At 32.4% G+C, this 25,110-nt stretch overlaps 1 protein-coding gene across 1 annotated transcript; it reads right to left on the reverse strand.

Annotated features, from left to right (window-relative positions):
* Window positions 1-10,106: 10,106 nt before the first annotated feature.
* LOC133186959 (uncharacterized) lies at window positions 10,107-24,869 on the reverse strand. The gene is made up of 6 exons (XM_061322340.1): window positions 24,825-24,869; window positions 12,829-13,082; window positions 11,609-11,810; window positions 11,068-11,291; window positions 10,527-10,766; window positions 10,107-10,264 (listed from the first exon to the last, which is right to left on the reverse strand). The coding sequence occupies exons 1-6, from the start codon at window positions 24,863-24,865 to the stop codon at window positions 10,107-10,109; spliced, it is 1,119 nt and encodes a 372-aa protein (XP_061178324.1). The 5' UTR covers window positions 24,866-24,869.
* Window positions 24,870-25,110: the final 241 nt, after the last annotated feature.

Consider the following 25,110-nt stretch of genomic DNA (forward strand, 5'->3'; position numbering starts at 1 on the left):
AGGCGTAAGGAAAAGGAACAATTCAAGAAGGCACAAAAAAGGCATTTTGGCAGTCAGTCGGAAGAAGATGATTCTGTTGAAGATGAATCATACCTGCCGACCAAGGAAATTGAAGAAGAGGTCGACGCCACGGACTTAAACGGAACTTCGGACATTACAGAATCTGAAACTCTTGAATGTTTGTCAAAGAAATGAAACCCTTCTAAGGATCAATCCACCGAAGGGTACGACAGAAAAGGTAAGAAAGGGGGTGTGAGATTTATTTCCGGATTCAAAATGAAATTGCAGGACTTTGGTTTTTATGATGTCCCCAAAAATATACGAGTTTACCAATATGGAAGGACCTTAAGAAGCATTACTTTAGCCTAATAGGCATCAAGGGCCAGAATTTAGACAATAAAGTAGCAAACATTCAAAGAATGTGTTGGAGAATGGTAAGTTTAAAACTGAGTTTTCCATAAAGAACATCACCAATGAATCACTTGCTGAATTTTATGATTGCCTGAAAGAAAATTGTGTCAGTCACCAAACACTTCATAATTACCAGAAGATCAGCAAGAACGAGAAAGAATTGAACACTTGGAAGGATATTAATAGATTTCCATGAAACTTTCAGCATTAATGGGAAATTAATTAAACTTGAATCTTTTTTGTGATTTTACCGTCGTCACTTCCGGTCGCGAGTAACGACCGATTTTCTGTTTTCAAATGACATATTGTCCAGGCGTTTTCTCAAATTTGATTCAAGATAGAATCATGAAACTTTCAGGGACGATAGATCTTGCCTTGTAAATGTGACATATTTTTCCGCAGTCATTTTCGGTGTCTAACGGAAGTAGTTTAAAAATATGCTCATTTTTTCATTTTTTCATTTTCTAGTAAATGTTGCTGGTTATGAAAGATTCTTAGAGAGTTTTTCAAGTCATGATACCATTTCCATCGGAAGTATGGTTCGTCAAAACCGGAAGTAGTGTAAAAATGCATATTTTTAATGAAAACTTTCAGGGATTACTAAGTGCTTGATCTGCAATGGTCAGTCGTTTCAAGTACTTCCGATCATACCGGAAGTGAATGCAAAAGAACCGGAATTTGTTCAAAATTGATCGATTTTATCCCCTATGTGTTTCTATACCTATGAGCCTATACCTTTCATCTATAGTTCTTACAAAATTAAACAATAAGGATCTTATCAGTAATTGGACGGAAGACGTACTCGTTGCTTGTAATGAGATCGCATTAGTTATTTATGTATCTTAAAATTTGTTTATTTACTCTTTTCCTAATACACAACTGTTTTTGTGTGGTTTTATAGTGATTATTAGGGTCTGTCTCTAGTTTGAGTTTTGGTGGGGAAAAATGCACAAAACATTTTTATTGTGATAAATAATTTCAATTATTTCATAAGCAAAATAATTATAATTTCTGCACTGATATAAAAGCATTTTTTGTAAAATCTTGAGGAAACGCAATAAACATAAAATGCACGTAAAATTATCTGCAATTAAAGTAGAGCTTTTGGGTTTAAAAATGGGTGGTTATATAAGTTATTCGGAGATTATTTTGGAATATCTTGATATATTTCATTATAAATTTAACAGAAAACTGTCGACGAATGGGATACAGAACATATTTAGAGGAGTTGAACGATCTTACCTTTCAGTATAGTGGAAACAGTGAAAAATATTTTCATATAATGCTCCATCTGTTTCATGTGTTTTTAAATTAATGTCTTTTTCCTTCAATTACCGTACGACCTGGTCATTCAATTAAACATATGACCCATTCTCACACAAACAAGTAAACATTGTCCAATGAAAGGGTCATATTGATTTTATACCCGAGAACAGCGAAACCGAAGGGATTCATTAATAAAACTTCTTTGATAATTAAAATTAATCATGATATTTAAGACTTATAGTAAAATTATTGCTATTTGAATATGGCCAGTAATTTTCGACACTCATTTAATTGTTCCAATCAAGAAAGGTGTTGTACTCAAGAGAAAAAAAGTAGAATTTAAATGCAAATATGTATGAATTTCTATCACAACTTCATCATTTAAAAAATCGATAAAATAATATTGGAGGTTTTAATGAAGCTTTACTTTAAGATTTGATCTAAATCATCATCTCTTGACCTTGGATTCAATACAAATAGGACGGTTTATTCTTTATCTTTTATTTTTATTTTTATTTTTTTTTTTTTTTTTTTTTTTTTTTGTCTATGGAAGTAAAGGACAACCCTTTCTTTTGGTCAGCAACTAAGAAGAAAACCGTACCCATCTACAATAACGTTATATAAATACATATTTTTTAGCACTGCCTATCGGAATAATATATTTTTAAGTATGGACTCAATGTAGGTCAATATGAATTTATAATGAACCAGAGTGACTAATCATTGATCTCAGATACAGAGGCAATTCTGACTGAGGGCGACAGACTCTTAATTTTACATGTACTGTTATATAAGACAATATACACTTTAAAAGAAAAGAAGCGTCATGAATTAAAGAGTACAAGAAGCTGAAAACAGTCAAAAAATGAGAGTTGCAGCAGAGAGCCACAGGCACCTGGCTTTACTTAATAACAAAAAATATCCCCCCTATACCAAATAATATCAAGTAGGGGGTATATTTTTAAGTAAAAATAAGTAACGTCAGGTGCCTGTGCAGAGAGCCACCCTCAGAGCAAGAAAAGAAAATCCAATTGCCCTACCATTGGGTCTCACTCTTTAAGGTAATGCATAATGCTTAACGAAAATTTCCACTTTCCAAATATAAATTCTGTGGTGTTCTCAAACAATAAATACAAGTGGTAGCGTGCGAGAACTGTATTATTTATTAGGAATCTAAGAGAGTATTTCCTTTTAACGTGTACAGTTATATTGTTATATTTACATTTCCAAATATTTTTCCTTAAGATTCTTTGCAAATTAGAAAAAGTTCATGTTCTCATGAACTACCGTGGGGTGAGTAAGAATATTTCCATTGTGATGTGATTGAAGTTAGAATAAAATAATGCAATTTTTTTTCAAAACTGATCGTTGAATGACAAAAATATATGGCAAGTCATCAGAAAAATAATGTAAATATAAGATATGAATTTAATTTTTGAGAATTCATTAGGTAAATGAACTACAACGCTTGAATTCTCAAAAATTAAATTCATCTCTAAAAATAAGTATCGAATTGAAGTAAACAACCATGTTAAAAAGATTTAAAAAGTTTACGCTGGCTGCAACAATGTAGCCCTCTACTTTTTTTTATTTTGGGAGAAGGTAGTCCGAAATATCTGACGTTTTCCAGGCTTTTTTCACGATTTTGATATTTTACGTGCCAGGAAAACGTTAAATATCGAAATTGTGAAAAAAGCCTGGAAAACGTCAGGTATTTCGGTCTATGGAGAAGGATGCAACTCCATAGGATCTCCGTAATGGTGCAAGTGCGAGAGTGATTCACGCGCGCAGATTTGGGCTTAAATTATTAGAGAGTGATGTTTTATTAACATTTCTTACCTGAACTCAAAAAATGTAGTTATGCAAAACATTAATCGACCCAGACTTTTAATAAATGGTCCACATATTAGTTATTTTTCGTGTATGTCAACATCACATCTTGAATTTGTCCGCTGTGTTTATATAATTACTGACCTTGACTGAATTTATTTCGGAACAGCCAATGAGAATTCGAGAGCTAGGGGTGGATCTTGTATAAAAAAAAATATAGGATTCACTTACTTTAATTAATGATATCGGTGTAAATGAAAAACAACTTCACACCGAAGGATTTTATTTATAGATGTTTAGTGATCGATGTTTACAGTACAGCAAAATCATTTATATATGCACCAATATTTATTTTAGGAATGACTCTAATTCTTGGCCAAATTATTCGAGTATAACCTGGTTTGGGTCAGTTTACGCTTTATAATCCGCGAAGCGGATTATAAAACAGCGTAAACTGACCCAAACCAGGTTATACTCGAATAATTTGGCCAAGAATTAGAGTCATTCCTTATAATTTAATTTTAAAATCATTAAATAGCTATGGGTGTAAAATTTCGTTACTTTTTATTAGTTCAATTTGCCGCTCAATAATACAACCATAGTAACGGAAGTAACGGAAGTGATGGGAATCGAGGGGAGGTAAAAACTGATACATAGACCTTGCAGCCATGTTGGTTGTTTACATGTGGTAAGATCGAATTATTGTTTGAAATTAAAGGTACATTTAACAAATCTGGAATTTTCCATGAATCCCGAGGACTGGAAATGAGAGGATTGTATGGATACAGATGATTCAGCTGGTTGTCAGGGGGGGGGGGGGTGTCCCCATACCAAACCAGGTTATACAGAAATAATTTGTGTTCCTTTTTGGATATTAACCAATCAGAGGCTAGAATACAAACAAAATTAAATTATTTACATGTAATTATCAAGTCTTCCTAAATTTCAATCGCAAGTGTTTGTACGTCACAAACTATAATATATTCTTGATGATTCAGTCATTGTCCAAATGCTTAAGCATACTTCTGTTATTAACTTTAGGTTTCATTCTCATCAGACGTTCCATTGATCAACTTCCAAGCAATTTCAAAGAGTCGCACATTAATTAAACCTAGTTAATGCATATATTATCTTCTCATTAAAGCTATAGCTAGAGCAGATGTTTCAGTAGAAGGATTATGGCCCTCACGTTTGCTACAAAGACCTACTCGTTCTAAAAACACATCATTTTCTTCTTAAATTTTAGTTCGAATTAGAAGATATATTACGTAAAGTAACGAATCCCACTGTGGGACGTGGAGACCGGTCCTTCGGATGAGACCGTATAAACCGAGGTACCGTGTCGCAGTTAGTCCTGGCACGAAAAAGATCCCTCACTGCTCAATGGCCCTAAGTGCCGAGTAGGTCAAAATTTGCAGCTCTCCACCGGCAAGTGGTGGCGTCTCCATATGAGTGAAAAATTCTCGAGAGGGGCGTTAAACAAACAAACAAACAAATGAAGAGTAACAGATAAAGTGACTAGAAAGCAAAACAAGATTAGTTAAACCTTCCAAAAACTTCAAACCTCAAAGGTTTCGGAGGGTTTTGAAAAGTATCCATTTCAAAGTTTAATCACTAAAGAACATAATAAATAAAAAAGCATTCACGGATAAATTCTAAATTTTTATTTCAACAATAATTGTATATTTGATTTTACAAAGTTTTAAGATTTAAGAAAACATAAAATCTGTCAGAATTATATGAAGTACATGTACATTATATATGTATTTGAAACCTCCAGAAGGTGAGTACAGTTGAACCCCTCCTTGAAAATGGATGTAAATGATAAAATATCGATCACTCCCTTGTGTAAACCTATAGGGTTTAGAGCGGACATTTTATTTGAACATTTTCAACTTGGACTATATTCATATCATAATCATTTTAGTTATTAATAGTGAACTTAGTAGTGACAGTAAACTAAAATAAAAGTTTATTAAACAAGGATTTACATTATTAGTGTACCACATACAATGACTTTATAACTGGAAAAGGGACTTTATGTTCACCAACTATAATTATATTGTTAGATCAAATTGGACGTTGTGATTGATACAATGAACTATAATTTTGTAAACTCATTTGTAATGGAATTGATCAGAATAGACCAATCAAGCCCATCGATACTAAGTAATAAAATTTGAACGGAAATGTAAACTTACTATTAAGATTCTTGATTAAGAGTAATAAAATTGGGAACTTTGGAGCAGATAAGTAAAGGAGCCTAGGGCTAGAACTCCGGTGGTGCAGAGATGGAGAGTGAGTCCATAAATATTATTAATGAAGGTATACTTGAATTGGAGGGTGGTGCCATGTTGGGGTTCATAGGTCAACGGACAGACCTACGGACTAAGCGTAGGTGGCATGGCAATGTTAAGTCAGCCAATGAAAAGTACTTTTATATCCGGGACCATGAATACCCTCTGAGCACAAAATACCCTGTTTTGCCGGAAAACGGCATTCTGTTATTCTATTCTATTCTCTTTTCTTTGACCCTTTTGGAATACTTTTTGGACTCTAATTTTTTGGACCTCACATTAATTATTACTTTGGAGTTTTAGTTCTACGCTCTTTTTAAATATTTGGAAGGATCTTTAAAACTTTTGCTACAACCTGCGTATTGGTCTATTCTGGTGAAATTTCAGAAAAAAGCATTAAAAAATCTATACGATCACGGTTGTTTAATAAACTTTTCAAAAAACTTACAAATTTTGTTATTGGCTTACACCTGCTAAGTCAATTTGGTGCCGTGACCAGGATTTGCGAAGAACTGTGAATCAATTTAATATTTGTGAACAAGACTGAAAAAAACCAGGAATAACAAAATTCTTCATGGTCAGTTTGATACCTATGTCCACCGCGATGCGAAGTATAATTAAAATGTCTAACGGGAAGGGAAAATGTGGCAAGGTATGACGTAACTTTCTGATCCAGAAGTACATTGTATCTGTAGCCTGACCAAGTTTGGTTTTTTAAAATTATTTTTTCAGAAATATGTTTTGGCTAATTTTTGGGGTTTGTTTTAAAGAATATTTTGACTTATTTCGTAAAAGTTTTCGCACATATATCTCATGTTTCTCATTCAAGAAAAGCTTATGACGTTACTATCTCTGTCTTATGTACCAAAGGTGATTTTCTTCTGTACTTGTAGGAATTTAACGAAGGACGGTCTGATGCTCCAGTGACAAACTGTTCTTAATGGTTCGTTCATTGCCCAAATTCTTAAGCATGCTTCTGTAATTAACTCTAGGGTTCATGCTCATCAGACGTTCCTTTGATCAACTTCCAAGCATTTTGAAAGAGTCGGACATTAAACCTAGTTAATGCATATACATGTAGTATCCTCTCATTAAAGCTATAGCTATAGCAGATGTTTCAATAGAAGGATTATGACCCTCAAGTTTGCTACAAAGACCTACTAGTGCTAAAAAACATCATTTTCTTCTTAAACTTCAGTTCGTTGAATCGAATTAGAAGATATATTACGTAAAGTAACGAATCCCACTGCGGAACGTGGAGACCGGTCCTTCGGATGAGACCGTATAAACCGAGGTTCCGTGTCGCAGTAGAAGCTTGCATGAAAAAGATCTCTCACTTCTCAATGGCCCTGAGTGCCATAAAGCTTAATTTAACCCTCCACAAACTTCAGAGGGTTTGAAAAGTATCCTTTTCAAATTTTCAAACACTAAAGAGCATATAAAATAACATTCATGGTTAAATTCTAAATTTTTATTTCAACAATAATTGTATATTTTATTTTACAAAGTTTTAAGATACACGTATTTGAAAAACATAAAATCTGTCAGAATGACATCAAGTACATCTACATTATACATTTATCTGAAACCTCCACAAGGTGAGCACAACTGAACCCCTCCTTGGAAATCGATGTTAAATGATAAAATAAATATCACTCCCTTGGCCAATAAAAAAGGAATGAGATCCTTTTTATTCATGTACACTGTCGCCATTTTCACAGTATTTGTGCTAATTGTGTTGCACTTGGACCAAAAAATAAAAAGTCAAACAGCACATTATTGACATGTTTTCTAGAAAGTACAATACCTATGCAAATGAGTCCCAAATTTTTTTATATAAGCATTCTTACGAAAAAAGTTATGCGAAGTCAAATTTTGGGCGAGACCTTGTGTTGCGGACACTACATTACACCTGTTATGTCTAAAATAAAATATTAAAGATATTTATTTATTCCAAACTTCTTGCAGGTTTTGATTATGTACCTAATTGCAGTGAAATAAAAGAAAAATCTTATGGTTCTCTTTGAAAACAAAAATTTTATTCACATTAATGACTTGCAAATTTTTTTGTCTAATTTATCTCCCTTCCTTAAGTTTATCTACTTTTACAATCACACATGAGACCTACATAATTATCATGTGAAAATCAAATTGAATACTTCTAAATTTCAAATACATTTGTCATAACACCCTGGATATCTTCGTTTGTATCTTGTCTAGCTTTGAAAATGCATAGCATTTTTGTTGCGGACACTACAAGTAACCATAAGAATAATCTTTTGTCATTTTTATAAAAATAATTGTTAATAAATGTTCATTTCTAGGCTGAATTATATACCACCGGATCAACTCTTGAAAATGTATCATATAAAAAGATGCAGAATGTGGTTTATTGAGATGAAAATAACCACATAACAAGGACCATTAATTATTTCTTGATGTATAATTGTTTTGCAGTTTTAAAAAATGTCTATGATTTTACTTATTTTAAAACAATTAAAGAAGTTATAACAAATAGTTTTATAGATAAATTCAATGAATTAAAGAATTTACTGAGGCATCCATAATTTTTTTTCAGTATTGAAATTGTTGCGGACACTACAATATATTGAATATTGCTATATGACACCATATTTGGTTTTAATGGAGTAAACTGAAAATCTTAATCTCTAACTAGTTCTATATGTACAGTAAATGGTGTTATATTATAGGGAAATAAAAAAGGCTAGTCAAAAATGGCTATCCGGCCTGGAAAATAAAACCCATATATATACCAGTAAGTTTGAAGTGTTATCTTGTACAAAAATCACCCTTTGTTATCTTAATCCAGCTAACTAATTGTATTATCAAAGGAGCAAAATATCAGAGAAGTGTTTTACATTTCAAAAATATTTAATGAAATAAAAAGTGAAAATAATAAATGAATGTGGTATATAGTTATTACTGTAGTGTCCGCAACACAACTGTTTTAATTAGAACTAGACTTATTAACATCTAGATATATTCTTTAGTTTCCACTTATTCAGTTTTAAATACCACATGAAAATTAACTTTCAATATATAACATAAGACTGACAATTGATTTTGAATATTATGTATAAACAAGTCGTTATGGGTGTTATTCAAAGTATGAAGTTATAGTTCCACTAAGTTTTGTAACCTTACATATTTGTATTGAATATTTGGACAATTATAGTGATGATCAATTGAAATCATGTTACATTTCTTTGAAGAAACTTTGAATTTAAAAAGCTGTTGCGGACTCTACAGCGTTGCGGACTCTACAAAACACAATATATTTGCCAGAATTCCAAGCAACACTGAGCTAAAGTCTGATATTTTTTGGTAGATAGATTAGTAGCTGTACTGGCCTCTTACATGTAAAATAAAAGAAATATAATTCATAATGCATTCCAGAATAAGCACTTGTTGCGGACACTACAGAATTTTGGGACATTTTTATGCCAGTAAGAAGAAAATGTGTCATTTTCTAAAGTTTCGAAGAATCCACTAAAACTTTTCTTTATTGTTTCATTTATCATTTAACTCTAATTTTAAAATGAACCTAAAGTAAGAGTAATGCATTAACATATATTTTTTTAAACTGCAAGTTCAAACAGTAGAATTTTATTAAATTTCATAACGCATCTGCATTTTCACATATTTAAACATTATTTTGCTAATATTTTGTTGATTTACATACAGTAAATTGCATATAAAAGAGGGATAATTTCACAATGATTTGACATCTATAACTAAGAGTTTCTATTGTAAATCTCCTGAAACAAAAACTGGAAAACAAAGCCATTTTTCAGCTGCAACAGCATAACGCAAAATATACCCCATATTTTAGGTAGTAAATCTTTAATATTTTTATTGTCTAGAACATGGGAGTGTTATATATCATTTAACTTGTTAGGGGTACCATTTTGTCATAATTTGGTCATAATTGTTAAGGGTTTAATCATATATTTTGATGCAGAGTGCATTATAACATAAGTGAGTATGAAAAAACACAAATACTGTGAAAATGGCGTGTATGTTTCTCTTCTTGTTTATCAGAGATGGATTCAAGAAGTTTTTTCCCCTCTTTTTTTTCAGTGAACATATTCCTGCATACTTATCAATGCCTGTACATATAAGGAAAGAACATATAGTCTTTGAATCACTAGGTGTGTTTTACTCTTGTCAGTTATATATTTCGAAGAATTTTGAATCTAAGTACTCGAATGAAAATGATATTCGCCAGTTTTCAGGAAATGAACAGAGATCATGCTTCGATGATAAATTTTCCAAATGGTTTCATCTTTGTGCCCTCGATAAACCTGAGCGACGCATTCTATCGCAGTCTATGAGAATTAAAGTTGCACAAATAGCGGATATGACTGCTGCCCCTGTGTAGCCTAAGTACTGGGAGGTTACTCTGTCGTCTCCTGCACATTTTAGTGTTGACTTGTAGGCTATAGCATAAAAAATAAAGAACAACAATATCAGAGAAGTAAATGATTATAGGTTATTTTAATGTCACTGTCGTGACTTTTGTGTGACTTTCATTGTTAAAATAATGGGATTTTCCCTCGTTGATAAAATCACTTGCATTTAAAATATCCCCAAAGGTTCTATTTCGTACAATGTGCTTTATATGCCAATTTTTGCGTACATTTAAGTAATTAACCATCAGTAACAATTTTGATACATAAAAATACTTAAAATTTTAAATACCCGTCGTGTTTTTGGGATCCAAAGCGAGCGCTATCTTGATTGTTTCTACAGACGTACTATTGAAGACCCCGGATGTGATTGTGTTTTCTGTTGTTGGACCACATAGCGGAAGCATGGAAGTTGTCGTGGGTTCAGATGTTGTAGTAATTGTTGTACTTTCTGTTGTTGTTGTTACTGTTGTCTCTGCTGTCTCTGTTGTAGTGGCAACTGAGCTTTCTGTTGGTGAAGGCACAGGACTTCCTGGTAATAATTTGAGATAAAAATCTTTCAGATATATTTATTTGCTGGCTTCTATAGCATTGCAGATGTTAAAATTAATAATAATATTGAAAACTTTTCATTCAAATTCAAAGAATTAGAAAGGATTTTCAAATCTTTTTAGCTCATTTTTACAAAAATAAAATACGGATAAAAAATCTGGCATACATTTTTTCTTTTCTTTAAAAAGTCAAATTTTTAAAAATTGATATTTTTAACCTCTTCAATATTTATATACATCAACCGTTAACAATCCATATAGATTTTTTTGAAAACAAATAACCTGTTCCATATCGAACACAGACAGCCCCTCGTACATTTGTTGAATCTTGCCGGCAGTTAACATAGCCAATGCTCAGACTATTTCCGTCCAGCCTCATACACTTCTCTGGAGTCGTACTCCCTATTGAGGTGGACAGGAAGTTTGGTTCATTGTTCCAGTTCCACTCTTTTCCCCGAATTGTGTTTGACCCCATCCACACCCCTGTGCTTGTGACACTGTTGGATCTAAATATAAAGAAAATCCGTGAAACTTCCACCCAGAATCAACATATTGTGGCACAGTTCCAAATTCACATACCGATTTTGATCCTATGTAATCCTGTTATTTAATTACTAATTAATAACTTACCAACATAATAATATTTGTTTAATGGCTTAATGCATTGATTAAGGGAAATGGTTTTTCCTAAGAAATAAAGGAGAAAATATTCAATGGTGATGTCCAGGAGTTTAAATGGGGAGGAGTATGGCATCTATTTTGTAAAAATAAAGAAATCTATCCGTCGATGTATATTCTTTAACAACTTACTAGATATACATACTGAAAAATAGACGTCAGTGTCTGTTTGATGAAGGTCATCTGCTCTTGGTCTATGGCGGGAGCCAGTGTGCCTCCTTCTAGAGTACACCGATAGAGGGCGTCCATGGCGTTCCATCGCGTGCTGGATCGCGGTTTTGTGGTAAGCCAGTAACAGTGATTTCTGTTGACGCTGTCTTCAGTGGAAGCCCAGTGGAGGCAGAATTCTGGAATATAAAAAGGAAACTGCAAAGATGAATTTACAGTACAATGAAGAATAGTGCAGTAAGAAAGAAAACTTTTTTTTTAAATTATCATTTTCTGCATTAGCTTTTTACAACTCGAATTATAGAAATGTTTTGCCCCGATTTTATCTCTTTTTTGGACGTTAGGCAGGTCATTCAACGGCAATTTTTTTAAACAAAATAAAAAATTATTGTCAAGATGAAAGTCAAGCTACTTCCTAAAAGCAAATATTGATCTACCATAGATAAAAATCATATATACATGTGTTACACTATTTCATCTCTAATAACTTCAGATGTATACCTTTCATAGCACTTCTAAAGTATATCTTTTGTGTCACTCGTATCACTTGAGATGTGAACATTTTGTGTCATGTTTGTATCATTTGAGATGTGAACATTTTGTGTGCATTTTGTAATGCTTTTGCGCCAGTAGAGATTTACACGTTTCACATGAGATATATATATCATTGTACTGGAGTTGTGTACCTGTTGCGTCAATTGAGAAGTATTATATAATTTTTCCGTCACTTGAGATGTATACCTATGTATCACTTAAAATCATTACCTTAAATGCATCAGAAATACTGCCTTGTTGTGACACTTGAAGTTAATACCTGAGAAGTATACCAGTTTTGTCATGTAAGATGTATATATTTTGTCATTTGAGCTGTATAACTTTTACATCACATCAGATGTTTATACCTTTTGTATACCTTTTCCTTGACTTGAGATTTCTACCTTTTGTAGCTGTTGAAATATATACCTCGTGTCACTTGAAATATCAGTTGAGAACTACAGTTGAACTTCGGTATCTCGAACATGGATATTTCGAATACCATGGATATGTCGAAGTCATTTTGAAGTCCCAGCTACTTATTCCTGAAGTATTTTACCCTGAATATCTCGAATCCTCAGTTATCTTGAAGTATTTTCTCGGTCCTTTCGAGTTCGAGATAACGATGTTTGACTTTATTTTTGTGTTATGTGGGATGCATACCTTTTGCGTCAATGTAGCACAGCATGGCCTTTGTCTTGTAGTCTGAAAAACAGGATTTATCTTGTGTTTTGTCAGGTTTGAAGTAACTGTGCGGTTCCTGGTCAATTACAATGCAATTCTGATTATTTCCTCCGTTTGGTTGTCCATTGTTTCTATCGAATGTGTTTGTGAATGAACTATCGATTACCGTGCCATCCAGTTGTGTCCAAACATTCTCCTTCCCAATATCGATAACTCCTAAGAATGTCTCTGGTCTGTAATATTTTAAAGCAATTTGACGTACATGTATAATATACATAAATATACTTAAATTCATTACCTTGATTGATCCACAGGCATGATTTTCGTCACTATCATAAGACACTGTACATGTGATAGATACGAAAAAAAATTTTAAAAGGCGTTTTCTATCTATCCTGTGTCTGCCAGATATTAACTAGTTAAAATACTTCAGGGTTTGACACTAAGGCACGTCCGACCGACCCAGTCTAGTAAATGAGTGGTCCGGTCTTGTCAAATGTTTATGAACTAGACCGACTGGTCGTGTGGATGAAATAAATGTTAAACATCATTTCAGTCTTTCAAATAAACTTTTTTAAGAAATTTTCTTAATTTTTCGATTGCAATTTTAGACAGCATTGCTTTGAAAAGGAAAATTTCCCTGCGTGACACAATCGCTATTTTTAGCCCGGCTAAAATAGAACAAGCATTATCAATTGTATAAATAGTTATCGAATAATATAGTCTTTAATGTAATAATTTTATTTAAGTTCCTTGAATGTTCTTTAGAGCTTATAATGTTCCGCTTAACCTGACTCAGTGGGCTGCGACCTATAGATCAGTCTGTCAAAATGTATACTTTAACACGTGCGACGGAGAGTATGGTTTCGAAATTTTTTTTATTATAATAGCAGGTTATGAAAAGAAAATTTTCAAGTTTTTTCAGGGCTAGTGATTTTATGGTCAGGGCTAGTAAAAATTATGGGAAGTAGCCCGACTGGTCTAGTACTCATAAAAGTTAATGTCAAACCCTGTACTTGTACAATTTTTCCTCCCAAACTTATCGAGTCAAATCAGAAATTATCTTTATGAAAGTTATGAAAGCAATAAAGGATAAAATTCGACGAAAGCTAGATTTTAATTTGGAATTGTATAATTTTCATAAAATAAAGGAAATTCGTCTACCTTTTGACAAGTACTAGTACAGTGTATGTACTATTATCAATACAAGTATTTGTAGAGTACAACTTGGGTTCCCTTCATCCTTATGATATCATAGTTGAAACAAATTCTTAATATTACTGAATGAGCTTAGAACCTTTGTCAAGAATGAATATTTTACTCTTCTGTTGAATTAGTGTTATTTAAACTATCTCCCCACACCCGTTTGGCCCTAAAAGACTACATAAGGAGAGCAATCTCAAATTTAGACGGCATCTCGTCAGCAATTCAACACAAACACTCAATCACATTCTGAGAACGATAGGTTAAACTAGCATAAGTTTAAGATAGTTAATTGGATAGGATAGATAATTGCTGCTTGTGGAATGAAATACTGTATTCTTTGCCATATCAAGATAGAATAAATAGTATATTGTACCTTTTTTTTTTTTTTTGTTTATCCCCTATATAAAAAAGTTTTAAAAATTAGACATGCCAATTTTACAGGTTATTTCAGTTTGTGTTTCTCATCTCACCTATTTCAGATACCCACCCATTTACGTTTTCTAATGGAAAATAAAAATAATTTGTTATTACATGTAATTCCTTATACATGTGTGTCTAATAACCCCTTCGTATCAAAATGTTCCTCCAGTCAATACTAGTACATAAAGCTTAAATTGTTAAAAATATTAGGAATACGTGGTAATGCAAATACATATAAATACTTTGTTTTTAATTGGAAAAAATATCAAAATAATCAGAGGAATTTCTGGTTAAAGATAGTCTAAAGAATATCCTCAATTTGTAAACATTAAGTAACTTATTTTATTGATAGCATTTTTTTTTAAAGAAATATGTCTGAGAAGTCAGTTTCAAAAACAAAAAAATGTTTATTTTTTTTGGAAGCAGATTTGGGTGATTAGAGTGTAATATGTGAGATCTTTGGCCGTTACTTGACGACAATTGAGAAAATATGGTGACCATGAACTGACATGTACAAAAATAAACAAAAAGAAAAAAGATCCATGGATGACATATACTTTTTTCATTGATTTTAAGCTTTCACAGATATTATTTACTGAATGTTAGACGAAGTTTTTTTTTATATGTAGAATAGCAATAAATGAAGCCAGGAATAAGTTACATCTATACTAGGGATGTTAGAAAAGTTCGCGGACACATTAATTTACGGAAAATATATAATATATTCTTTAAAGTATACAATAATTGTGTACATTAAAGAATGACATATGTCTAATTAAATTCTTATCTTTTTTTATTAGTATGTGAAAAATCAGATTCATCTAGTAATTTTGAAAATATACAATGTTTTTTTACTCTGCAGCGGTCATAGGATTCAGAGAGCATCACTTGACGTTTTTTGACGTTAGATGATGTGACAACCTGATTCCAGACCTGTTAAGCTGTTTTCACAGTTCTAGATGTCTTCCATTTATATAGACTTTTCATGTCTTTTTCCACAGGGACTTGAGACAATTTTAGCAAAATCGGGTATATAATATGACAGGGGACCTGATAAAATAGAGAGGAGATTTCTGGGAAATACATTCAAAACGCTACTCCTCCTACAGTTTCGGTCTGATATCAATATATCTTGGCACACAAGTAGACTACACAAATATACATAATTCTGTTTATCGGTTTTTGATTTCGAGTTCAATCGGGTCAACCATATTGAATGAAATCCGCACTGAATGACTAAAGTTTAAACGCTGAAAGACGATTGAATAATATTACTAGTTGTTTACGGAATCAATGGCTGACCCAATTGAACTCGGAGGCTAATCGAAGGTGAAAATGGAGCTGATCTCTCGAGAGGGACGATCAACGGTCCCTCAAATATTGTGAGAATGACCAAAAGCAGTTATATTTTTAAACGTTGCTCTAAGATAGAGTGCAACAGATGACAAGTGCGGAAAAAATTAAGGTAATGCACGAAAATTGCATGGAAAAAATGGTGTAGGGTTAACGACGGCGACCTTATTCTCGGAAGTTCGAATATTTTTTTTCTAAGTTTAAATGAAGTAAGGTAAATGATCAATTTATGACAATAACGGACAACATTCTGCCTTTCGACTGGCAAAACTTTTTCATGGTTTTTTTCTGAATAAAAATCAAAATTTTTAGAGTTTGAAGCGAGGCACCGAGGAATTAATGGCGGCTCGTTTGGTCCTTCTCCCCTATTATACTATATACCCGATTTTGCTAAGATTGTCTCAAGTCCCTATGTCTTTTTCTTACTTAAAAATTAAATATCGATATCAAGACGCTATATATATATATTTTTTTCTAAAATGTCTTTTGTGACATATCGGATATTAGTGAGATCTTATAAACAATGTTTACGTAGCTTAGGGATCAGGTATGAGAAACAATACAAAATCATGTTCAACGTCCATGCGATAACCAGGATATTGGGGTATCGCAGGAGTTGATAATAAAAAACGTTAATCCTTCCCTTCTTACAAAGTTGCTACCACCTGAACACTTTGATACTAGATTTATACGTGTAGATAATCCCCAGCAGCATCTAAAAGACTAAAAACATTTTAGTCTCTTTCGGGCATTTTCCTGCCTGTGTCGCATAATTTACGTTCCGGGTAACTTAGCGTTCCGGCCGGAACGCTAAATACCTATAATATTGGTTCCGGGCTATAATAAACGTTCCGGCCCGCGTAAGTTTGGTTCCGGCCATAATAAACGTTCCGGGCATCCAAACACCCTCTTAAAAAATTTATTTATAATTAATATTTACAAATAATTTGGATTTTTTTTCTCTTAACGGGTTATACGATGCAGCAGCATTTAAATGTATATCGATTTAGAAGAAGTCCCAATATACGGTCTTAAATTAATACATGTACCAATACTATAATCCATGGGATTATACGTAACTATGTTGGTTCTTTGTATAAACAAAAGGAACGCGAAGGTGTGAAACTTGTTTACATTGATATATCCCATCATGTTGTTTTATGACTCCCTTCTATCGATACAATATGCAGTCATGCGAATCGCTGTACATTGTATGTCATTTCCGCAATTTTAAAGGAGTTTTAGGCAAGGGGCACCCTGATCAGCTGGTAATGCTGATAGATGAATTATATTTACGATTTAAAAAAATTATTGGATAATATTTTAATATCTTTATATATATTTTTTCAAACACCCATTGCGTTTTTGTAAAGCCAACTATATCATTAAATCACAATACATGAATGAACTTAATAGGAGATGTATGAGCGAAGGACTTGCAAAGGTGTGAATAGACATAAAATTTCAGCGGAAAATTTATAAAGCATTTACTTTGAAGAAAAACAATTTCCTGTTATAATTCAATAAAAATTTTTGTGGATTTTTTTTTTCTCGGATAAAATTTATTTTTTAAACAATCAATGTAATGCCAGCAAAGGTTTCGACACAGCTAAAAACTATATTGAATAAAACTCAACTCATTTTTATTTATACAGGTAAGTGCAGGTATCAGCATTTGTAATAATAACTCTGAGCAGGAAATGTAATACAGATACAGATTTGTATTTTACAATCCTGAGAAATGAATAGTATTGTTAAGTCTGCGCAAAATCCTACACCCTCCCCCCGCAGGGGGCAGAAAACTTAGCCCGACTGGCTAACGGAAGAGGCATAGATATAATAATATTTTACATAACAATTTATTGAGTGTCCTTATGTATTTTGATTTCCGCTTAAATATCACATTTTTCGCTAAAAATACCATGTATTCAGAACTGTTTTGTCACCTACCTCAATTTTCAAAAGGCATATCTGAATGATATATATATAAATAAACGAAGTTTCAAAACAATAATTACATGTATTTGGAAAGAAGAAGAGATTACTCTGTAATTCTGTTAAAACATGTTTTCCGCTATAGAATGCAGTGGAAAATGGAAAATATCCCCCTCCCCCCGTGAAACGAAAATGCGGCGTGTAGTTTTCGTCAGTTTAAAACTGCACAGCTCCATTTCAAGTTAGTCGAATTAGGTTTTCATCTTATAATCTTGAAAATGAGACAGGACGACATAATAAAATACTTAGGGAGAGTGGAATGTGTAGAATGTGTTAAAATGAACATGCGTGGATCTAGAAATATTTAAAAAAGGGGGGGGGGGGTGAAGATGAAATGAGAGTTGTTATAACGTACGAACGAAAATTTAACTTGGAGGGGGCAGTGGTGAAGTAGAGGATGAATACCATTTTGTTTTTAAATTGCCTGCATTTTGAAAAGCTTCTTTAAAAATATGTCGAGAAGTATTACTGACAGAAGTCTTTTTTTTCAAATTTGTACAATTATTAAGTGCTCACAACGTCCATGATCTCTGTAATTTTGGGACATATATCCATTATGCTTTTAAGTTGAGAGAAAGTTTTTTCTTATATGATATGGTAATTCTCCATGATATCATTATACATGTATATGACGATTGTGTAATCTATAAAACTACCATACAATGCCATTGTGTATTATTTTGCATTGTTTGTTACTGTTGAAATGTGATAAGGTACTGTATATGTCTACAGCAATTAATAAATAATAATAGACTTTTAAAGCTAAAATTGAAAGACTATGTGTCAAAGACAGGGTTACATACTCACATTAAATACTGGATTTGTTTTAGATTAATAGTTAAAAAAAAGTTCAAACGCTTTAATGTAAACACATTAGGTAAAGTGAGAAGTAATAAAAAACAAAATGCATTTGTGAAACACTGATGCTCCCGCACGGCAGTCTTTTGTGAAGGGTAAAGTTTCTAAAGTGCAAGATAAACTCTAAGGCCAAGGTCAAGAGATCAAAAATGTTGTTTTCCAAAAAAGGACTTGTATCAATGAAAATATCTGTGAAATATGAAAGCCCAAGAACCAACCGTTCAAAAGTTATATATGGCCAAGGTTATAGTTTTTAAAAAGTGGGACAAACTCAAAGGGTCAAAATCAATGGACCAGTCACATGAAATATACAATGTGAAATATAAAAGCCCTAGCATGAAATGTCGAAAGTTATGGCCAAGGTTAATTTTTTTTAATAGTTCAAACTCCAAGGTCAAGGTCAAAATTGCTGGTATCCTAGAGAAAGTCTTGTCACAAGAAATACATCTGTGAAATTAAAATTACTCTGGCTTTTGTAACCTGGAACGTCTATTATAACCGTTAACTTGGTTCCGGGGTTATTTTATCTGTGTTTTAAAGTGGGAGAAAATGAACAGGTAACAAATAGCTTTGAAATTATTCTTATATAAATATTGCATGTAGCTGAGTGCACCCCAAGAAAACCACTGTCAACCGAGGCGCAGCCGAGGTTGACAATGGTTTTCGAAGGGTGAAAATTTTCAATGTTACATTCAACTACATGCAATATTTATTATACTATACTGAATTTTTATACAAATACATATACATGTAACAGTGTTGCAATGTTGCATGTTGCTACGCTGGAGGGCGTGGCTTCATCATTCAGCGGGTAATCGTGTCTTTTAACAAAATAATGTTTCTCGACGAATCAATTTTAACTAATTTACATGAAAGTATAATATCAGAAATTGTAATCCGGAACATAATTTATGGTTCCGGGCTACTTCATCTTCGTAATAAAGTGGAAAAGAAACAACCTAGTAACAAAAGATGTTTGAAAATACACAGTAATTGTAACCCGGAACGTTAATTATGACCATAATTTTAGTTCAAGGCTACTTTTTCTTTGTAATCAAGTGAAAAGAAACAAAATTGTAACAGAAATATTTGAAAATACTCTCAGCAATTCTAACCCAGAACGTTAATTATGATCAAAATTTTAGTTCCGGGCTACTTTTTCTTTGTAATAAAGTGAAAAAGAAATAACCTTGTAACAGAAATATTTGAAAATACTCTCAGCAATTCTAACCCGGAACGTGAATTATGACCATAATTTTAGTTCCGGGCTACTTTTTCTTCGCAAGAAAGTGAAAAAGAAACAACCTAGTAACAAATATGTTTGAAAATATCTAGCAATTGTAACCCGGAACGTTAATTATGACCATAATTTTAGTTCCGGGCTACTTTTTCTTTGCAATAAAGTGAACAAGAAACGACCTAGTAACAAAAGATGTTTGAAAATACCTAGCAATTGTAACCCGGAACGTTAATTATGACCATAATTTTAGTTCCGGGCTACTTTTTCTTTGTAATAAAGTGGAAAAGAAACAACCTTGTAACAGAAATATTTGAAAATACTCTCAGCAATCAGGGTTTTTTTAGGGGTCGTAGGGGGCCTGTAATAGGCCCCATTCCCAATGGTAAAAAGTGTGTGTTTTTCCCAATTTCATCAAAGAAAATTCCCAAAAGATGATTTGAAGCATGACATTAAAGTCAAATAATTCTAAATATTATAGAAAGAATAGCAATTACAAGTTAAACTGATTTTCAATAAGATTTATTGTATATAAATAAGTCAGTGAATGCCTTGCAAGTAAAGAAATGGCTCTTATTTGAATTTTTTCTAGAAAAATGTGAATTGTGATATTTTTCCCAATTTTAACTAAATGTCGCAAATTTTTCCCAAATGGAAAGGCCCAGGCCCTTAATTTTAAGACCTAAAAAACCCCTGATTATTCTAAAGCGGAACGTTAATTATGACCATAATTTTAGTTCCGGGCTACTTTTTCTTTGCAATAAAGTGAACAAGAAACGACCTAGTAACAAAAGATGTTTGAAAATACCTAGCAATTGTAACCCGGAACGTTAATTATGACCATAATTTTAGTTCCGGGCTACTTTTTCTTTGTAATAAAGTGGAAAAGAAACAACCTTGTAACAGAAATATTTGAAAATACTCTCAGCAATCAGGGTTTTTTTAGGGGTCGTAGGGGGCCTGTAATAGGCCCCATTCCCAATGGTAAAAAGTGTGTGTTTTTCCCAATTTCATCAAAGAAAATTCCCAAAAGATGATTTGAAGCATGACATTAAAGTCAAATAATTCTAAATATTATAGAAAGAATAGCAATTACAAGTTAAACTGATTTTCAATAAGATTTATTGTATATAAATAAGTCAGTGAATGCCTTGCAAGTAAAGAAATGGCTCTTATTTGAATTTTTTCTAGAAAAATGTGAATTGTGATATTTTTCCCAATTTTAACTAAATGTCGCAAATTTTTCCCAAATGGAAAGGCCCAGGCCCTTAATTTTAAGACCTAAAAAACCCCTGATTATTCTAAAGCGGAACGTTAATTATGATCAAAATTTTAGTTCCGGGCTACTTTATCTTTGTAATAAAGTGAAAAAGAAACAACCTTGTAACAGAAATATTTGAAAATACTCTCAGCAATTGTAACCTGGAACGTGAATTATGACCATAATTTTAGTTCCGGGCTACTTTTTCTTCGTAATAAAGTGAAAAAGAAACAACCTAGTAACAAAAGATATCTGAAAATACATAGCAATTGTTACCCCGAACGTTAATTAATTTTTATTAGTAATAAATTAATTAATTTTTCTTCGTAAAAGAAGTGGAAAAGAAACAACCTAGTACATGTAACAAATATGTTTGAAAATACTCTTCGCAATTGTAACCCGGAACGTTAATTCTGACAATAATTATGGTTCTGGACTACTTTATCTTTGTTATGAAGTGGAACAGAAACAACTTTGATACAAAAAAGTCTTGAAAAAACTTTACTATTATCTGTTTATAAGGTGGAATAAAATGAACAGGAAACAAAAATGTTTGATATTACTCTCAGAAATTGTAACCTGGAATAATAATTATTTTAATTTGCAAATGATAAAAAAAAATTAACAATCTTACATTTTTGCAGATGGTATAATTTAAACTCCTCCATGGGGGGGGGGGGGGGGGGGGCTCAGATAATTAACTTACATTTTTTTTTTTTTTTTGGAGTTGTTATAACGTCCTCCTTTTTGTAAATTTGGGGGAGGGGACTGAGATTTTAAAAAAAAATGGAGGAGTGTTACATTATTGCAGCTTGCCTTTTGCCTACATGTATATATATTTGATTTTTTCTCTACAAATTTTGATATTCATTAAATATAATGGTATGTATAAAGCGACAGAGTTTTAAAGTGTCATAAAAATTGTCATTTTTTTGTGTTTTATGTTCAAAAAACACCGAGGAATAAAAGTTATTTCCCAAACATATTAAGGGGTGGGTGGGTAGGACATGCATGGAAGTTACAGAAAAGTGCACTTCAAGGCCTTTAAAACATAAAAAAAAAAATATTTAAAATTTGCTAAAACCTTTATCTTATTAAAATATTTGAGCTAATTCAGTTTACCTCACTGCTATTTTCACAATCAACATGGCTGGTCTTTACTTTTCATATTTCAACCTTGTTTTTTTTTCTTCCTACGGTCTTTAAAAAACAACAACAACATAATTTTCATTAATTACTTGTGTTTGTTTATTCTAAGGGAATAAACCACGTTTGTTTCATTGCAGAATAAGCAGCATATTCATGAAGTATTCATTGTTAATTTATCACAAAAAAACTATATAACTATCTTGAATTATATATTTTATGTTTGTTTATTTCTAATGGGATATTAACGATATTTTCATGCCATTTTAGTGATAACATCTATGAGGAATGGATCGAAGCCATGTATTCGAGGCTCGACATTGTGGAATTTGCAACACGTGTAATATCATTTAAACAGAGAATGCATCTCTGTAAATACATATACCATTCTGTATTTAATTCTTTACTTTATCAGATTATAAAATTAAAATTAACTGATCAAATTTATCTTTGACATTGTGCTTCTTTTTAGGCTTGTGTAATCTCAGTCTAGTTTATCTTCTATCCTCTTTACCCTGTAAATACCGGGTCTGCGTGCATCCAAGCGAGAAATTCACACCTGACATGCACTAAATAAACAAAGGGACTTAATTTGTATGCATTAGATAAACAAAGCCTTTCATGCGACCAAATTTTCTTTCATGCCCCAAATTTTATTCGGTGTACATGTATCAGAAAGCGTATTTCACCATCTTTACTTAGGCTATTTATTTATTTATTTTTAAAACTGGCTGTACAAAAAGGGCATGACGCCTTATAAAAAGAACATTGCGCCACATGAAAATGGCATGCCGCTGCGCCATGCTTAATCCTCAAGGAAAAAAAAACTACTTCTAAGGTTCAATATAGAATGAAAACTGGACGATAATAATTGAGAGACTCCGCGATTCGAAGATTGCAGCCATGGCCGGAACCAAACTTACAGTAAAATCCGGAACAAATATTATGATTTTAAGGTTCCGGCCGGAACGCGAAGTATCCGGAACGTAAATTATGCGACACCTGCACACATAATTTTTAAATAGCTCGGTGCTCCAAGACGTTCAACTGTTCAATGACGTTACCATATACTTGGCTTTGTTTTTACAAATAGTTCATCTATAATTAGCGATAAAACGGTCACAACTCCTCCAATTTAGTTCAAAATTTCGCTAAATGAGTTTCATGAATATTTTAGCGACCGGTGAAATATCATAAACTTTTATGCGCTACAACAGTGCAATATTTAATTTCAAAAAACAATATCTCTGTAATGTAAAGATGCGAAAAGTAACATGCTCCGTGAAGAATGTTTAATATCTAAATAACATGCTCCGTGAAGAATGTTTATCTAAATAACATGCTCCGTGAAGCATGCATGTTTATCTAAATAATTTAGCTTTACATTTTTTAACGATCATCGGAAAACACCAACTCTTTACATATTAATTGGAAAATACGTATAGTTTTTATCTGCAGAGTTTTACTGATTTCATGCAAGTAGCGCGCTCACAGTAGGACTTCTAATAACCCTCGTATATCATTTAAAATGTGTCTAATCGATAACTTTCTTTGTAGGCCAGCCATTATTAATGCCATATTATCAAAGATCAAAAGAATCTGTGTTTAATTTTCATCGGCTTTTTTTGCTTTTCATGAAAATCAAACATAATTTATATACAGTTTTATTTATTTGGGTAATTAGAGTTAAGAGGTAAGGTTATACACATGCGAGTTGATGGCTAATACTTATCTAATGCCATTTCAAACATCTTTTTATACAGTGTTATAATAATTACATAGTAAAGCTACATGTATATATATAAACAGTATCTCGTCAGTGTTAACGATTGGAAACGGGTTCTCCCCCCCCCCCCCTTAAATCCCTTAATTATCCAGCTTTACATAAAATAACTATTTTTAGAAAGGAAAAAACCACATGTTCCATCTTTAATAATAAATGGAATTTCACGTATTTTTTTATATTACAGAGCTTTCCTTTTCCAAGAGGTTTAAATAGTCTAAGAATTGTCCTCTTAAAATTCTCTGAAGCTGTACATTTGGTGCCTTTGAAGTGCCTCTTCATTTTTTTTTTCAGAATAGGTTAAGTATGGTATTTAGCAAATGTATACGATTCAGTAGAGAATTTACCAACTATCATGTTAAATTGCAATTTCTTATTCATTATGAAACACTTGATATGCTGACTTTTAACATTTTTTTTAATATTAAAAAGCAACAACTTTTTAAGGTGTCCATCGTTGGTTATTTTTACCGCTTTTTATAATTTAATTTTTTTTAATTATTGTTTTTTTTTTAATTTATTTTTTTTATTTAAGATCCGTGTACAATACTGTATCCTAGAAAATTAAGAAAGTATTTTCCAATAGATAATTAAAAATACTTTCTGAAAAAATTCATTTTAAATAACAACATCCTTTCATTTAACTTCAACGTTATTTAATGTTTAATTACAATTAATTCAGCAGATTTTGATATGAAAATCCCGGTAAAACATACGTGTATTCTGGACGCATATTTTCAATCATCGTATACTGCATACTATCTACGTAAGGGGCCAATCTCCCGCCCTTTGATGCACAATGATCGTCTGCTTCAAAAAAGGAAAGCTTATTGGATGCCTCCTCGTACCAGTAACAATGCGATCTGTATACGTCATCAACCGCTGACGTCCAATTTAAGCATGTTATTGGGGTTGATGTACGTATGTACAAAGCTGCCAAGAAGAACAGAAAGATAGGTTAAATGATTACTAGTAATAATTAAAAATACGTAGAAGAATATT

This window comes from Saccostrea echinata, unplaced genomic scaffold (genome assembly GCF_033153115.1).
Source record: "Saccostrea echinata isolate AGI-Se365-2 ecotype Australia unplaced genomic scaffold, CSIRO_AGI_Sech_v1 ptg000014l, whole genome shotgun sequence".
In the NCBI taxonomy this organism is placed as follows: domain Eukaryota; kingdom Metazoa; phylum Mollusca; class Bivalvia; order Ostreida; family Ostreidae; genus Saccostrea; species Saccostrea echinata.

What these genes read in the sequence shown, in the direction of transcription:
- LOC133186959 (XM_061322340.1), bottom strand. Translation starts at nt 24,865, where the DNA reads ATGCAGTATACGATGATTGAAAATATGCGTCCAGAATACAC. An exon ending in CTGTGTTCGATATGGAACAG is followed by an intron (nt 10,767 to 11,067) that starts GTTATTTGTTTT and finishes AATTATTACCAG; the next exon opens with GAAGTCCTGTGCCTTCACCA. An exon ending in GGATCCCAAAAACACGACGG is followed by an intron (nt 10,265 to 10,526) that starts GTATTTAAAATT and finishes TTTATGCTATAG; the next exon opens with CCTACAAGTCAACACTAAAA.